The following is an 18,085-nucleotide window of genomic DNA, read 5'->3' as shown; positions in this document are numbered from 1 at the left end:
GCTCCAGCCCCCTTCTGCAGAGCTCCAGTGACTGGGCAGGTTTCCTTTTTTTCCTGCTTGTTCACCTTCGCTACATTTTTTTAACTGTATTCATACCAATTATTGTCTGATGTAATGCATTTATCTCCTCACAACTTCACCCATTTCCAGTTGCAGTCTGAGACATCTCCCCTCTTGCAGCAGACATTGTGCAAAATCCTATGGAAGGCCACTTTCCATGCTATGGAATGTCACTTCAGTGCTGCATGTTCATTTGGGTTAAAACGAACAGAAACAAACACAGAAAAAAACACACTGGGCTAGTTTTTCAGAGAGGCAGTTTCAAAGTGGCAAAGCAGTTCAATACATAAATATTGAGAGCCAAGTTCACATTTCCAGCAAGGGGAAAGGTCCCAATTTGCTAATTAAACTCTCTGGCCCATCCTGCCTGGAGTTGTACAGCAGTTGTGTCACACAGTAGCCAGTGTCAGAGGGAAGAGGGAGGCAGCGGGAACTGGAATGGTTTGGGCTCAAATGGAACTCAGACCCTGAGCTGGCAGGACAACACTGGCCGCAGTCGGACACAGGTTCCCTGAGACGACTGTGAGTTCAGACCATGGGCGTGGAGGATGCACAAACCTCTTGAAGTCCCATCTCGGCAGGGGAAGAGGAAGGGTTTGTGAGAGACACGGGCATGCAGGGAAAGAGCAGTGTGTGCATAGCAATGGGCGTGTGAAAGGCTGGAGAAGGACCTGAAATAGCAAGGGGTGTCATGCTGAAATGTCCGAGGTTGAATTTTCACTCTGAGGCAGCAGAATGAGGAGGATACGCACTTCAGCGCTGGGTTGTGGAGCTAAATAGAGGCTTCTAGCATGTCTGGGGCTTGCAAATCTTGGGTGATAAATGAGCATTGACAAGGCTTTTGGAAGAAAGCAAATAGGTTGGGAGGGGACACCCACAGGAATTGGCAAATCCTCATAAATCCAGAGCTTTTTTTGGAGCTAAAGAACCTGGCACAGGCATGGGACAGTGTAGCTGCAGTGGGCATGGCTTTGGGCCTTGACACCCCAACAGACCTGAGTAGGCTTCTGTCTCTTCCACTGAGACCCATGAGAAGGCACTCGCTCCTTAAAGCTCCAGCACCTCGTTGCCTCCTCACCCACCCACCATAGAGCCTGCAAAGGCTCCTCCTGCTGACCAGTACCCGGCTTCACACGCTCACACATTACACAGAGCCCTGAGCATTCCAAGAGGGAAAGGAGCTCCCTCCCCAAAGGATGGGGGTCAGGGCTTGGCCATCCTGCTTGGGGAAGCAAATCAAGGGCTTTCGCAATGACTTCCACGTTTAAATGTCTTCCTGTAGCAAGTGTCTCTGACATCCTTTCCTGCTTCACTAGCCCCCAGGGACAGGAACTTTGTCTGCTCATTCCCTCCTCGGTCTCTTCAGAGGCAGAGATCAGCAGGGCCTGCTAACACCCCCAGAAACCTGGAGGTTTGCTTCTGACTTTTACTTCTCCGGGGGCTTGCTCAGTCTTTCAGGATCTGCAGTGCAGGAGCTCAGCACCAGAGGGCTCATTAACATGCCAAACGCCCTAAGGAACCAGCTCTGAGCCTAATTCTCCTTTAGTCTTCCATTCTTATGGGGTTCATGAGAGAGGTGTCAGGAGTGGAGTCAAAGTGAAAAGATGCCAAAGCCAAGAGCCCAAGGGAATGAAATACTGGATTTTCAATAGCCAGTTCTGCATTAACACAGTGCTGCAGCTGGGTTACAGCACTGTCCGCTTTCTGATATTAGTGATAGCACCACAAATTCCAAAACACCCTTGAGAGCTGCTTTAGTTTTCCTCCTCTCCAAAGTTCAGCCTGCTCAGACCTTGACAGGATGACTTCAAATCTCTGTAACTCAAATCTCTCCAACCTTCTGCCATCCACCCTTCCTCTCTCACCCCAGAGCACTTCTCCCCAGCCCTTCAGCACATTACAAGGCCTCTGCTTTTTAGCTGCATGAAGTCAGGGTACTCCCTTGCAAAGTCACAGAATCACGGAATGATAAGGGTTGGAATGGACCTCTGGAGATCGTCCAGTCCAACCCCCTGCCAGAGCAGGGTCACCTAGAGCAGATGAAAGTCTTCCCTACAGAAGTCTTCTCTAGGTGCTGATCCCAATGATATCACCTCATCTTATGTACGGCTCCATCCTCCTTCTGCTGAGCTTCATTGATGGGCAGTTTTCCTGTTTCTTTCATGGTGGTTAGCCTTCCCTGCCTTTTTGTATTGTATGCATATCAAATAGTGTCAGAAGCAACACATTTATCCTCCACACCTTCACCCATTTCCAGCCGCAGTCTGAGATATTTCCCCTCTTGGAGCAGACATTGTGCAAAGCTGCTCCATGGAGGGAAACCCACTTTAGTGCTGCATATTCGTTTGGGTTAGAGAGAAGCACCAAAGACAAACGAAAGTCTGTTTCTTCTGTCAGTGAAGAGAAAGACTATGAGCCAGCAGTGTGCCCAGGTGGCCAAGAAGGCCAACAGCATCCTGGCCTTTACCAGGAACAGTGTGGTGAGTTGGACCATGGAAGTGATCGTCCCCCTGTGCTGGGCACCGGTGAGGTCCCACCTGGAGTGCTGTATCCAGTTTTAGGCCCCTCACTACAGGAAAAACATTGTGGGGCTGGAGCGGGTGCAGAGAAGGGCAAGGGAGCTTGTGAGGGGTCTGGAGCACAAGTCCTGTGAGGAGCGTCTGAGGGAAATGGGGGTGTTCAGCGTGGAGAAGTGGATGCTGAGGGGAGACCTTCTTGCTCTCTGCAACTCCCTGAAAGGAGGGTGTAGAGAGGTGGGGGTCAGTCTCTTCTCCCAAGTAACAAGTGATAGGACAAGAGGAAACGGCCTCAGGTTGCGCCACAGGATGCTTAGACTGGATATTAGGAAATTAGGAAGCACTGAAAGGGTTATCAAATATTGGAACAGGCTGCCCAGGGAAGTGGTGGAATCCCCATCCCTGGAGGTATTTCAAATTAGACGGGTCAACGTAGTGCTTAGCGACATGGTTCAGTGATGGGTTTTGTCAGTGTTAGGTTGATGGTTGGACTTGCTGATCTGGAAGGTCCCTTCCAACCTAGACAATTCTATGATACTGTGACCCCCCAGTTTCTCTAGGAGGTGGTCTGGGCTACCTTTTTCTTCCAGTACCCAAGTTGCAGGTGTTCTGGTCCCTCTAGTGTCCAGTCCAAAATTAGGGCCCCGCAGGCGTATTCTACTTTCTGGTTTCTCTGGTGTTTGCTTGTGGGTAAACCACTAACATACACACCAATGTTATATGCATATGCACCATTATCACCAGTTGCTGGCCCCCCAGCGTTCAAAAGGTCTGATGACTTGTGGTTCCCACTCCAGTGTCTGGCACTTGAACCTCCATCTGTGCAGAGAGAGCAAAGATCTCCCTCACCCCACAAATCTCTTGGAAAAGGAGGTATTAAGAAAACAGGACAGGCTGTGGTGATCAGTTGTGGGGCACAGCCAGGGAAGTGTCCTGACCAGCCACCTGTTTACACATGACCATCTCATTTCATCCCTTTTCTCTCTGTTTTCCCATGCTTCTTACTCCACAAACCTCCTTGATCCCAACCTTTCCCTTCCTTCGGTCCTTTCCTAGAAATCCCATGGCAAGTCTTGCACAATCCAAAAATGTGCTTTCTGGCTTCCCAGCACGAGTGTCAGACCTCTGATGCAGAATCCCCCCCTCCTCAGTTGGATGAATCAAAGAATCATAGAATGGTTGTGCTTGGAAAAGTCCTAAACAATCATCTAGTCCAAACCCCCTGACATGGGCAGGGACATCTTTCATTAGTTCTAGTTGCTCAAAGCTCCTGACCTTGGATACTTCCAGGAATGGGGCATCCTCAGTGGAGACTAAGGACAGTACAGGAGAAGCCTGAGCGTGCCTGAAGGGTGCTTTCAGAGCTGGTGGAGCTTTTCTTTGTAGTGGAAAACAGCATGAGAAAGAAATAATGCCCCAACATGCAGCTGGGGACGTGCAGAATGGACACAAGGAGAAAGAAATGTCACCCCAAGGGCAATGCTGTGGTGCAACACGACACCCAGAAGGAGCCTGGATCAGCCTAAGGCTTTGCGTTTCAAGGAGGAGCCAGGGAGTATGGAGAGATCTGAGCAAAGGAAGGTGAGAGCAAGGTGGGGCAGCTGGGTGGATAACTACAGCCTGCAGGGAAAGAGGCAGAGGTGATGGGACACCGTAGGACAGCCTGTGGTGGAGAAGACAGAGACCCAGCCCCTTCATGCCTTGGGCTATGGCTGTTGTCTCTGCCACTGATGCCTATGAGGAGACAACCAGTCCTTCCAGGACTGGGGTCTCATTGCCTCCTTGTCCATGCTCAGGAGCCTGGGAGGTGTCGTACCATAGTCCTGTCCTTGGCATTGCACATCTCCACATCCCCCTGTGCCAGGAAGAGCCCTGAGGAATGAGTGAGGGACAGGATCTCCCTTCCTGGGGGCTGGGGGTCGTGCCTTGGCCCTTTGGGTGATGGGGTCAGGGCTTGGCCCTTTGCGCTAATGAAACACATCCAGGTTTACTCAGCATCAGAGACACCTTCACCTTGCTTTTCCTGACCTGTCATCACGGCCTCCAGGTTACTGCTCTAACCAGACCCTGGTGATAATTTCTGAGTGGTGTCCCTCAGTGGGACCCATTAATACTACAAGAAACTTTGGAGTTTGAACCTGACTTTGACTCCTTGAGAGGTTTCTTCAACTTCCTCTCAGCATCCGAGGTTCATGGACTTGGCATCAAACCCACCAGAGGGGTCATTAAAAGGCCTTGGGCTGGTCCTCTGCGTCTGAGCTGGGCTGGGCTCTCCGCATGGAGGGAGCTCATGGCAAGCGGGCAGCGCTGCAGAGAGACAGCTCTGCCCAGGAGCAGCTCCTCTGCCAAGCGCAGCAGGGCTGAGGGCTCTGCCTGCAGGCACCCGAGAGGAGCCAGGCACAGAGAGGACAAAGGCAGCTGGGAGTGGGAGGAGAGTTCTGAGCTTGTTCTTGGGGAAATCTTCACCCCTGTTGACACAGTCAGTCTCTGGCTGTAGGGCAAGGCAGGGGAGTCTCCTGGAGGGATGTTCTAGGGCTGGCTGAGAGGAGCTGTCAGGATGGCTCTCCTGGCTTCTCTGGTGTGGAGAAGGAGGACGTGCTTCCGAGCAGGGCTGCCCTGCTGCACCATGGCAGCGACAATGAAGGACGGCTGCCTTCTGCGAGGGACTGTGGCAGGGTTTTGAAGACAGGTGGGTGTGCAGGCAGGGGTGCCCAGGGCTGTCCTTGAGAGCAGGGTCCCTGCACCCCAGGGGGCTTTGTGCCAGGGCAGGGACTCTGCTGCTTGCCAGGGTCAGCTCTCAGCCTGCCCAAGGAGTTCCCCCCCGAGCTTCTGTGGGGAGAAGCTCTGGGGCAAAGGAGAGACTCCCCTCAGGGCAGGGTCCTTTGGCTCTTTTGAGAGTGTGCTGTGTGGGTCAGGGCTGCCCACAGCTGCAGATCTCCCCCAGAGCACTGGCAGAGGCAGCATTTACAGAGGAAAGACAAGGCAGGGGCTGCCTGGAAGATGAAGACATTGCAGGGTCTGTGCTCTCAGCTGTCTCCTGAGGGAAAGGAGCTGTCACTGTTCCACTGAGGGATCAGCAGATCTGCCAGAAAGCTCACAAAGTGCCTTCACCCCCTCCTCTCCCTACACACAGCACCAGCAGCACCTTTGCTTCCAGCATCAGGCTTTCTCTCATCTCCTCCTGAGGAGCCACAAAGAGGGAGATGGCCCTGGGCAGTGCCCTGCTGCCAGGAGGGGTCTGCAGGGCAGAGCTGAGCCCCCAGCGGGTGGGATGGGCTCTGGGAGCAGGGAGAGGGAGGAGACCTGGGCACAGAGAAGCAGCTCCTGGCAGGGGCAGCTCCAGGCAGCAGAGACATGGGCAAGGGCTGGGGGAAACTGCCAACACGCACTGGGGAGGGGGCGCTCAGGCAGCTCTCCTTTGGTCCTTCACTGGGGATGTCTTCTGGGCATTCTCTGCTGGGCAATGAGCTGACTCTCCCCTCAGAACACCCCATCCTAGGGACCCCAGACTCTCTGCTTTGCCTGTCCTGCCGGGCTTGCCAGCTGCCCCCAGAAAGGCAGAGCTCTCCTGTGGGATCCTAGGGAGGGCTGAGCCTTTCCTCGGGGGTCGGCACTCTCCTCACAGAGTCCTTTGCTTCTCTCTGTGAGGGGTTGTGTCCTGCTCTCTCCATCACAGCTCTAACTCTGCTTTGGGAAAGAGAATTTGTATATTTGTCCTTTCAAACAGTGCTCCGCTGTTCCCATATGAGTTCAGTTATTTGTTTGTGTATTGGGGTTTTTTTGAGTGGAATTTGTGTGTGAAGTCATGTTCAAGGCAGCACAAGCAGAAGCACAGGGCAGATGGAAAAAAGACTGATGGACACTGCAGCTCTCCTGACTCTGCACTAAACCACAGAGATCAGAGCCCTGTTTCCTGTCCTGTCTCAAGACTCCAGAGTTTCAATCATAAAAATTAGAATTTCTTCCTCTCAAAAGACCACTCACCAACTATGATGGTAGAAAAATCAAAAAAAAAACAATCACTGAAAAGCAGACTGTCTTTGCTATAAGGCGTCTGTCCTAATTTTGTCTTGTTTTTTCCCTCCTTTGGACAGAGCCCCCATGCCCAGAGGCAGCAGATGTCCAACGGCAGCTCCATCACCCAGTTCCTCCTCCTGGCATTTGCAGACACACGGGAGCTGCAGCTCTTGCACTTCGGGCTCTTCCTGGGCATCTACCTGGCTGCCCTCCTGGCCAACGGCCTTATCATCACCGCCATTGCCTGTGACCACCGCCTCCACACCCCATGTAGTTCTTGCCCAAAGACAAACAAGGGCCCTTCAATGCCAGGAGATGCTGTGAGGAGCCAGCAGGTAAAGGGACAGAAGACTGGAGAGTGGTTCAGGACACTTGGAAAGCTCCAGAGGCTTTCCCTGCCCTTTGTGACATTGGAGACACCCCTTGGTCCTTCCCAGCCTGGCCCTTTCTCACTGAGCCAGGAGGGAAGATGGAAGGGGGCTCAGCACCAGTGATCCCTTTCTGGCTGGGTCTGCTCCTCACCCCGACCAGCATGGCCAGTGCAGGGTCACCCCATGGCCCCAGGGCACCACAGCCCCCTCCCTCTGCAGAGCAGCACCGCCAGCTCAGGGCCCTGCAGGGAGCACGGGGTGGGAACCAGGAATGTCCAGCCAGGCCAGCCTGGACACGCGCACCTGGGGAAAGGCTGTCCCAGGAGAAGGGGTGTCCCTGGAGAAGAGCTAGGGAGCATTTCTGTGCCTGCAGGGAGGAATCCATGAGAAGGAGAAACCTCTTTCTGCAGGCCCCCACTCTGGGCAGGCTGCTCTGTGCCTGGAGCAGGACTCTTGTGCTGGCCTGGGGAGAGGGGCTGGCACTGAGGGGACACAGACCATCTGTGGCCCAGGCACTGCGGGAGGCCACCAAAAGAGGAGGGCTGAGGGGGACAGAGCCGTGAGGGCTGCCAGGGCACTTTGCCAGGGCCATGTCTCCCCACCCTTTACCACACCTGTCCCATGCAGTTCCAGAACAGTAGGGCCATTGGACCGTTAATGGGGCAGCAGGGCCGGCCTTCTCCTTGCTCTCCAGTTTCCCCGTCCCCTTACTCCTCGCTCAGGCGCATCCCTCTAAACTCCCCAGGTGCTGCTTTGAGCTTCAGGCAGTTGGAAGAATGCCCTGGTCTTTCAGAAGGCTAAGAATCTCTTCAGCCAAATCCTTCCATGTTTTTATATCCATCATATGCCATCCATCTCTCTCCCATACTTGGAGTGAGGTTATCCCTTTTGGATGATGACCCTCACTGGAGGAGGTTCACCAGGTTGAAGAAGCCCACGTCCCTCACCATCCCCAGACAGGGCTAGATGTGCTAAGCCCCAGTCCTCAAAAATAAGAAATTTCAACTGAACTCAAGAAAACAGGTTTTGGCATCAAGGGCACATGACCCTGGCACAGGCTGCCCTGAGAGGCTGTGGAGTGTCCTGTTGTGGAGATACTAAAAACCAGCCTGGAGGTTATCTTAAGTGACCTGCTCTGGCTGACTCCCTCTAGCGGAGGGGGATTGAACTAGACGATCTCCAAAGATCCCTTTCAATCTACATGATTCTGTGAGGACATGGCAGTCCAGCAATGTCTAGGGTAGATGCTTGTGAGGTGCCTTCTGCTTGAGAACCCAACAGGCCAGCAGCAGGCCAAGGTCTGGCATGTTATTGTGAGGTCACCGCTGCTCTAACAGCGGGTATCTGCTTTGGATGCTCATTTTGGGGTCACCCCTGTCTCTGCAGGTGGCAGGCCAACCCCAGGCTCAAGGCTGGGTTCGGTGCCAACGAGGTCCTTTCTCCATGAGTACCTGACAGGCCAGCAGCAGGCACATGCTGTGGATGTTGGTTATGATGTCACTGCTGCCACAATCTCTGATAGGCCAGAAGCAGGCAGCTATTGATTTGGAGGTCACATCTGCCCGAGTCCTTGATAGCCCCGCAGCAGGCGAATGGCCTGAATGCCAGTTGTGAGGGTGCTGCTGCCTGAGGACCTGAGAGCCCATGAGCAAGCTCAGAGGTGTTTGAAGGCCTGTGTTCCAGAGCACCCCTTAGGCCAGCAGAGGGTTGATGGCCAGGCTTGGTTCCTGTGAGGTCCCAAGTACGGGACATGCCAGCAGCATGGGTATGAATGCAACACACAGGATGGACCATGCCAGCATGTATGGAACATGCCAGCAGCTAGAGGTTGCTTCTGAGGTTATGGTTCCTTGGGCACATGATTGTCCAGCAGCAGGCTCATCATCTGGGGTCTGTGTTTGTGAGGTCATCTCCTTCTGCATACCTTTTTAGGCCAGGATGAGGCTTGTGGCTGTGTTTGGTGCCTGTGAGGTCTCTTCTTCCTGGAAACTTTCCTGGACTCTTCTGTAGGTGGTGGGACATTCACACTAATGGTCCCAAGGTTTCAGCCAGCATTTGCCTTCTCAGCAGTGAAGTGTCTTGGGATTTCTCTTCCCTGCGTTGGGATTTCTGGACTCACTGGAGGGATTTCCGACAGAGCTAAGATGCCTGGGCCCCTGACCCCAGTCCTGGATGGTGGTGGGCATGGTGAGTGTGTGATGCCCATCACTGTCTGGCGAGCTGGTATCCTCCATCCTATGGCAGCCATTGTATTTCCTGCAGCAGCAGAATTCATTTCCAGAAGACATCCAGAAGGAGTCTGAGATGAGTCCATGTCTTTGTGTGTCAAGGAGCAGAGTGTGAGGGTGGACAGACGTCAGTGAGTGTCTGGAACTGCCAGGGTGAGAGCAAGGTGGGGAAGGGAGATGGGTGTCTCCAGCCAGCAGGGAAGAAGAAGCAGCTGTGGGACAGCGTAGGACAATCTGTGGTGGAGATGGCAAAGGGCACTGTCAAGGCTGGAAGTCCCCACGCGAACGCAAGTCTTTGTCCTTTTGGGCACAGCACCCACCAGTATCCTTCACTCAGCATCACACCCCCCACCTCCTCCTGCCCCAGCAAGAGCCCTGAGCCATGCGGGAGGGACGGGATCTGCCTTCCCAAGGCCTGGGGCTCAGGGCTTGGCCTTTCTGCTCCATCAAACAAAGCCAGGGCTTTCTCAGCAGCTCAGCTGCCTGCACAGCACCTTTGCCTGCCTGCAATCATGGCCTCCTCTCAGCTGCTCTAACGAGCCCCTGGGGAGGCTTTCTCAGGGCTTGCCCTCAGAGGGACTCATTCATACTTCAAGGTACTTTCTTCCTTCTCACTTTGACTTCCTGAGAGCTTTGTGCAACCTGAGGCTCAAGGGCTCAGCACCAAATGCACCGTGGGGCTCATTGTGACAAAGAAAGCCCTAAGAGACCACGTCTCTTCCTTTTCTACTCTTCTACAGTTAATTAGAGACGTTTCCTAATGTTCTTATGGAGAAAGATTTCAAAGAGCTTCTAATGAAAAAAGACTGTTCATTTTCAAGGGTGTAGTTTGTAATTTTTCAGTTTAGAGAAGAGGTGACAGCAGCATTCTCTGACTGATATGGATCCAGGGTCTCTCCTAAGGAGATCTGGACTGGTGAGAGAAGCTGTCCCTTGAGATCTGACACAGGATGGCCAACCTTGCTCCTCACCTCCCCAACCCCACCATGGCTCTCATCGGCCACCTGGGACTTGCATCCCTTTTCCTTCCATCACACTTCTCCACCGCAGCCTGCAGCTGGATGTTCCAGCTCCTTTGCACCAGCTCCCACCTGCTTTCCTCAGAGACCTGCTGCACACAGGCAAACAGGGATGTTTTTATTTTTGAACCAACAAAATAAAACTGATAAGGTTCACCATTAAAATAAACCACTCCTCAACTGTGTGCCAAGTACAATCTGCCACCAATGAGGTTCACCTTCCACAAGGCATGACCATGCAAGAAATATTTTAGAGAGATGAAAAATTATCAAATCAGCAAAACTAAAGAATGTGCAGAATGAGACAGACTGTTGAGAGACAGGCAAGCTTTTAACTCCATGAATCTCAAAGTATCAACTGGACTGTTGAGAGGTGTCTGGATGATGAAAGAGGAAGGGGAAGGGAAATCTACAGAGCTGTTGCAAGTGCTTTTATGCAGATGCGCTGCTGGAAAGGTGACTGCAGACAGGGTCAGTTTAGTTGGGAGAGGTGGGAATACGTGAAAGATGAGGGAGATTAAATGCACAGCCTGATCCAGAGAGTACTGACACTGCAAACAGAGTGGAAGGTCAATAGCTCTCCTCTTGATATTCATGCACACCCTGAAAACTCATTTTGATCTTGTGGGAAAACACTGATAGTTTTTAAAGTTTTCAATGTTTTCAGCTGATGATGTCATGCTCATAAGTTTTAACATTTGTTTCTCAGGTTTTCAAGCAGACCTCCGCTGTCTGCCCATCAGTATCCGGTGGTACTTCCAGAGGATCCAGCGTGAGATCACCTTGTGAAGTCACCTCATGACAGCAAGGTGATTGGCCAGGAGAAGGCAGACATCATGAGGTCATCAAGGACATCAGATGGGAAGGCTGCAGACAGATGACTGGGGCCCTGGTGAGGCCCTGCTCTGGGCTGAAGCCACCAGCACATGCCATGGGAACCTATGGGTTGTGGCATGAGAAATGTGACAGAGAACAGCGTGAGAAGGGACCAGCAGTATGGGCAGCTGCCTGTGTCCGTATCACAGGGTCCGTATCGCCTGGGTCTCACAGGCGGCTGCAGATGTGAGAAGTGGCCAAACTGCACAGAGGGGAAGCACTGGGGATCTCCTGGGCAGTCAAGTCTTGCAAGGGAAGTGCCTAGGGAAGCCATCAGTGATGCCACTGAAGTCCCAGAGGACGTAGGCAATGGTATCAAGTGTAGTGTAGTGTAGTAGTATCCAAACTATCAAATTGTGTACAAATGGGTAAAACCTGAGACTATTAGGCAAAAAGTAATTGGTGTGGGTTACGAATTGGGGAGGAGACTGGGGCACGGAAAGGGAGGGATCAAGGTCGATCGTGGAGAAGAAGCCTATGGAAGATGTGGAGGAGGGGGATTCAAGGTGCCAGCTGCCCATGGGGAGGTGGCTGGTCAGTGCTGGTCTGGCCAAACCCCACGCCTCATCACCGTGGTCAGTCCTGCAGTACTGGTTTCAGTTGGGGTGGAGTTAATTATCTGCCTAGTAACTTGTATGGGGCTGTGTTTTAGACTTGTGATGAAAACAGTGTTGGTAACACACCAGTGTTTCAGTCATTGCTGAGCCGTGCTTGCACAGCACCAAGGCCTTTTCTGCTCCTCACCCCACCCCACCAGCGACTAGGCTGGGGGTGCACAAGGAGTTGAGAGGGGACACAGCCAGGGCAGCTGAGCCCAACTGACCAAAGGGATATTCCATACCATAGGGCATCGCGCTCAGCAAGAAAATCTGTGGGAAGAAGGAGGAAAGGAGTAGCGTTCAGAGTCATGGGATTTGTCTTCCCAAGTCATCGTTATGCGTGATGGAGCCCTGCTTTCCTGGAAAGTGCTAAATATCCGCCTGCCAATGGGAAACAGGGGATGAATTCCTTATTTTCCTTTGCTTGCACACACAGCATTTGCTTTCCCTGTCAAACTGTCTTTATCTCAACCCATGAGTTGTCTCACTTTTACCTTTCTGATCCTCTCCCTCATTGTACCGTGAGCGGGCGACTGTGTGGTGCTTAGCTGCTGACCGGGGTTAAACCACGACATTTACTCAACTCTGCTCCTGGCTATTTGCTGTGTGAGTGGGCTCACTCTTGTTTGTGTGGTTTTGGCATGAATGTATGTACATGCTTTGCTGGGGCGGGATGGCAAGGAGGAGGAGGAGGACACGGGGCAATGGAGAGACCCAGGCCCGGGAATGTACGGACCACTCATGCAACCTTCACATCAGATCAGCCACAGAGTGGGAAAAGGATGGGGCCAGTTGTGTTGCTCATGGTCGTGTAAGTGCTGCTGTTGGTGGGTCGCTGTAAAGGTGCTGGTGCCCTTTGGAGTTGGTCTGTGTCGGGTTGCCTGTGTCCATCTTGTTTCCTTGCAGATACCTGGACTTAATGCTTTCCCTTTGGGTGACTCCACTTTGGGCGATCGCTCGCTTTGTGAGGCTCCAGTCACTGACCACCCCAGGTGCACACAGTCCGTGCCTATCTCGCAGGCTCTCCAGGCACCTCCAGATCCTTCTCCTGGAGTACGTCCTCTGCCCTGTCGCACGCTGGGACACTGCACTATGACAGTATCTCAGTGACCATTCACCATCTCCACCGTCAATAGGCAACAACAGATGAGTCCTAAGTCCAACCCTTATTCCCTAACAGCTTCCAATATGACAACGAGCTTTTTACTCGGGCCCTTTTGGGGTGAAACATCGGGGCCTGTTCCTGATATCAGCTTTGGAAGAACAGCCAAAACTTGAGGAACTGCACAGGGAAGATGTCACAGTATTAGAGAGACATTACAGAAGTGGCAGCTCTCAAATTGTGTTAGAAAAACATTTATACAGGTTTCAGGCGATAGAGAGAGATGGGTTCATGTCTCAGGAGAGTGAGCTAAATACAAACAATTATTTAAAAATGTAATAACCATAAACAACACTACAGGAAATGCTAGAAAGAAAAAACAATAAACAGAGTACAGGCCTGCACTGGGATACCGTAGATGTCATTTGTGGACAGTGATGAAAAATTTATCAATATTGACAAACATCGAATAAATGACTTTCCTAATGGACTCCTTGAGCTCCTGGTTCCTCATGCTGTAGATGAGGGGATTCACTGCTGGAGGAACCACTGAGTACAGCACTGCCACCACCAGATCGAGAACTGGGGAGGAGATGGAGGGGGGCTTCAGGTGAGAAAATAAGCCAGTGCTGATAAAGATGGAGACCACGGCCAGGTGAGGGAGGCACGTGGAGAAGGCTTTGTGCCGTCCCTGCTCAGAGGGGATCCTCAGCACGGCCCTGAACATCTGCACATAGGACAGCACGATGAAAATAAAACATCCAAAAACTAACAAAGCACTTAATATAAGAAGGCCAAGTTCCCTCAGGTAGGAGTGTGAGCAGGAGAGCTTGAGGATGTGGGGGATCTCACAGAAGAACTGGTCCACAGCATTGCCCTGGCAGAGGGGCAGGGAAAATGTACTGGCTGTGTGCAGGACAGCAGTGAGAAACCCACTGCCCCAGGCAGCTGCTGCCATGTGGACACAAGCTCTGCTGCCCATCAGGGTCCCGTAGTGCAGGGGTTTGCAGATGGCAACAGAGCGGTCATAGGACATGACAGTGAGAAGGGCACACTCTGCGGCAAGGAAGAAGACAAACAGAAAAAGCTGGGCAGCACATCCTGTGTAGGATATAGCCCTGGTGTCCCAGAGGGAATTGACCATGGCTTTGGGGACAGTGGTGGAGATGAAGCCGAGGTCGAGGAAGGCGAGGTTGAGGAGGAAGAAGTACATGGGGGTGTGGAGGCGGTGGTCACAGGCGATGGTGGTGATGATGAGGCTGTTGGCCAGGAGGGCAGCCAGGTAGATGCCCAGGAAGAGCCCGAAGTGCAAGAGCTGCAGCTCCCGTGTGTCTGCGAATGCCAGGAGGAGGAACTGGCTGATGGAGCTGCCGTTGGACATTTGTTCCGCTCTGGGCATGGGGGACTGTTGAAAGAGGGAAAGACCTTGGCAAGTTAAGGCAGACTTCTTTGACCCCACCTCATTCTGTTTCCAAAAAGATCTCCGCAAAAGGACTTCTCTTCCTTTGGAATAATTTCATTCAGATCCTTTTTGTGAGATCAAGTTTGTGCTGCTGAGGGCACTTTCTTTGCAGGGGCAGAAATCCTTCTCTTTCCCATTGCCTTTAGCCTGAACACTGCTGAGCCCTGAGGGACAAAAGGGCTCTCTGTGCCCCAGTGCAGAGTCAGGAGAGCTGCTCTGCACACCAGTGACCTGCTGGGCACCACCCAGCTGTCCTGTGCTTACACCTCTCTTTCTTGGACAATGGTCTCCCTGACAATGTACTTGAAGATGAAAATGGCCTTTTGTGGGTGTTAAAGTGTCCATTTACAAAGTCGGTTTCTCCCATCTGGTTTCTCTTTCCCTGTGCAGCCGAGCAGAGAGGGATGCAGCCCGGTGGAGTGGCTCTCTGCTGCCTGGAGCTGCCCCTGCCAGGAGCTGCTTCTCTGTGCCCAGGTCTCCTCCCTCTCCCTGCTCCCAGAGCCCATCCCACCCGCTGGGGGCTCAGCTCTGCCCTGCAGACCCCTCCTGGCAGCAGGGCACTGCCCAGGGCCATCTCCCTCTTTGTGGCTCCTCAGGAGGAGATGAGAGAAAGCCTGATGCTGGAAGCAAAGGTGCTGCTGGTGCTGTGTGTAGGGAGAGGAGGGGGTGAAGGCACTTTGTGAGCTTTCTGGCAGATCTGCTGGTTCCTCAGTGGAACAGTGACAGCTCCTTTCCCTCAGGAGACAGCTGAGAGCACAGACCCTGCAATGTCTTCATCTTCCAGGCAGCCCCTGCCTTGTCTTTCCTCTGTAAATGCTGCTCTGCCAGTGCTCTGGGGGAGATCTGCAGCTGTGGGCAGCCCTGACCCACACAGCACACTCTCAAAAGAGCCAAAGGACCCTGCCCTGAGGGGAGTCTCTCCTTTGCCCCAGAGCTTCTCCCCACAGAAGCTCGGGGGGGAACTCCTTGGGCAGGCTGAGAGCTGACCCTGGCAAGCAGCAGAGTCCCTGCCCTGGCACAAAGCCCCCTGGGGTGCAGGGACCCTGCTCTCAAGGACAGCCCTGGGCACCCCTGCCTGCACACCCACCTGTCTTCAAAACCCTGCCACAGTCCCTCGCAGAAGGCAGCCGTCCTTCATTGTCGCTGCCATGGTGCAGCAGGGCAGCCCTGCTCGGAAGCACGTCCTCCTTCTCCACACCAGAGAAGCCAGGAGAGCCATCCTGACAGCTCCTCTCAGCCAGCCCTAGAACATCCCTCCAGGAGACTCCCCTGCCTTGCCCTACAGCCAGAGACTGACTGTGTCAACAGGGGTGAAGATTTCCCCAAGAACAAGCTCAGAACTCTCCTCCCACTCCCAGCTGCCTTTGTCCTCTCTGTGCCTGGCTCCTCTCGGGTGCCTGCAGGCAGTGCCCTCAGCCCTGCTGCGCTTGGCAGAGGAGCTGCTCCTGGGCAGACCTGTCTCTCTGCAGCGCTGCCCGCTTGCCATGAGCTCCCTCCATGCCAGGAGCCCAGCCCAGCTCAGACGCAGAGGACCAGCCCAAAGCCTTTTAATGACCCCTCTGGTGGGTTTGATGCCAAGTCCATGAACCTCGGTCGCTGAGAGGAAGTTGAAGAAACCTCTCAAGGAGTCAAAGTCAGGTTCAAACTCCAAAGTTTCTTGTAGTCTTAATGGGTCCCACTATGGGACACCACTCAGAAATTATCACCAGGGTCTGGTTGGAGCAGTAACGTGGAGGCTGCGATGACAGGTCAGAGAAAGCAAGGTGAAGGTGTCTCTGATGCTGAGTAAACCTGGATGTGTTTCATTAGCGCAAAGGGCCAAGCCCTGACCCCATCACCCAAAGGGCCAAGGCACGACCCCCAGCCCCCAGGAAGGGACATCCTGTCCCTCACTCATTCCTCAGGGCTCTTTCTGGGACACTGTGATGTGGGGATGTGCAATGCCAAGGACAGGGCTATGGTACGACACCACCAGAGGCTCCTGAGTATGGACAAGGAGGCAATGAGACCCCAGTGCTGGAAGGACTGGTTGTCTCCTCATAGGCATCAGTGGCAGAGACAACAGCCCAAGGCATGAAGAGGTTGGCTCTGTCAGGGGCCTTTCAGCTTTGCCACATCCCTCTGTCTTCTCCACCACAGGCTGTCCTACGGTGTTCCATCACCTCTGCCTCTTTCCCTGCAGGCTGTAGTCATCCACCCGGCTGCCCCACCTTGCTCTCACCTTCCTTTGCATCGAAAAGGATGGCCTCCAAACCCCACCTTGGGAGATCTCTGGGCTCTCGCCACGCTGTTTGCAGATGAAAACATAGTGGTCATAGGCCAAGAAAGATGGAGGGAGACTTTTTACCAAGGCCGGTAACAACAGAACAAGGGACAATGGCTTTAAACTGAAAGAGGGTAGATTTAGATTGGACGTAAGGAAGAAATGCTTTATGATGAGTGTGGTGAGACCCTGGAACAGGTTGCCCAGAGCAGTTGTGGATGCCCCACCCCTGGAAGTGTCCAAGGTCAGGAGCTTTGAGCAACCTGAACTAGTGGGAGGTGTCCCTGCTCATGGAAGAGGGTTGGACTAGATGATCTTTTAGATCCCTTCCAACCCAAACCATTCTATGATTCTTTGATTCTAATAACCCCCACTCCTCCTGCACAAGGCTGCATATACCTACATACACCATGTAGGCATTTCCATCTGACCTTGTCTCCAGCCCTTCCATAAAAAAGAAAGGATTGCCATTTGTAGGACGTGAGCTGCCATGCTTTCTGAGGAGCAATTCAGAACTCAAAAGGTAAGACAATAATTCCAAGAAAGTCCTGACATAGTTGTGTCAATTTAGTTAGTTAAGTGGGCCAATGGAAGAGCCTGCCAGGATGACCTTGCCTATGGAGGAGGGGGGTTTTTGTCTTGGGTGTCTGAGACTCATGCTGGGAGGCCAGAAAGCACATTTGAGGACTGTGTAAGACTTGCTGTGGGATTTCTAGGAAAGGACCAAAGGTTTCTAGAGGAACAAGATGGGACAAGAGAGAGGAAAGAGGATGAAATGAGATGGTCATGTGCAAACAGGTGGCTGGTCAGGACACTTCCCTGGCTGTGCCCCACAACTGATCACCACAGCCTGTCCTGTTTTCTTAATACCTCCTTTTCCAAGAGATTTGTGGGGCGAGGGAGCTCTCTGGTCTCTCTGCACAGATGGAGGTTCAAGTGCCAGACACTGGAGTGGGAACCACAAGTCATCAGACCTTTTGTACTTTGGGCGGCAGGCAACTGGTGATAATGGTGCATATGCATATAACATTGGTGCGTATGTTAGTGGTTTAACCACAAGCAAACACCAAACCAGAGAGACCAGAGAGTAGAATATGCCTGCGAGCAAGTTATTTTTCAGGGCCTAAGTCTGGACTGGGCACTAGAGGGACCACAACATCTGCAACTTGGGTACTGGAAGAAAAAGGTAGCCCAGACCACCTCCTAGAGAAACTGGGGGGTCACAGTATCATAGAATTGTCTAGGTTGGAAGGGACCTTTCAGATCAGCAAGTCCAACCATCAACCTAGCACTGACAAAAACCATCACTGATCCATGTCGCTAAGCACTACGTTGACCCGTCGAATTTGAAATACCTCCAGGGATGGGGATTCCACCACTTCCCTGGGCAGCCTGTTCCAATATTTGATAACCCTTTCAGTGTAAAAATTTTTCTTAATGTCCAGTCTAAACTTCCCCTGGCGCAACTTGAGGCCATTTCCTCTTGTCCTATCGCTTGTTAGTTGGGAGAAGAGACCAACCCCCACCTCTCTACACTCTCCTTTCAGGGAGTTGCAGAGAGCAAGAAGGTCT

General features: G+C 52.8%; 1 protein-coding gene across 1 annotated transcript; it reads right to left on the bottom strand.

Annotated features, from left to right (window-relative positions):
* Nucleotides 1-13,209: 13,209 nt before the first annotated feature.
* LOC128903551 (olfactory receptor 14A16-like) lies at nucleotides 13,210-14,169 on the bottom strand. Its single transcript, XM_054187567.1, has one exon. The coding sequence runs from the start codon at nucleotides 14,167-14,169 to the stop codon at nucleotides 13,210-13,212; it is 960 nt and encodes a 319-aa protein (XP_054043542.1).
* Between the last annotated feature and the right edge of the window lie 3,916 nt (nucleotides 14,170-18,085).

Source organism: Rissa tridactyla, unplaced genomic scaffold (genome assembly GCF_028500815.1).
Source record: "Rissa tridactyla isolate bRisTri1 unplaced genomic scaffold, bRisTri1.patW.cur.20221130 scaffold_47, whole genome shotgun sequence".
In the NCBI taxonomy this organism is placed as follows: Eukaryota; Metazoa; Chordata; class Aves; order Charadriiformes; family Laridae; genus Rissa; species Rissa tridactyla.
Note: the sequence above shows the minus strand (reverse complement) of the source record. Positions and strands in the feature narration are given on the sequence as shown.

Bases quoted from the DNA above. Each gene is read 5' to 3' on its own strand.
- LOC128903551 (XM_054187567.1), bottom strand. From the start codon at position 14,169: ATGTCCAACGGCAGCTCCATCAGCCAGTTCCTCCTCCTGGCATTCGCA.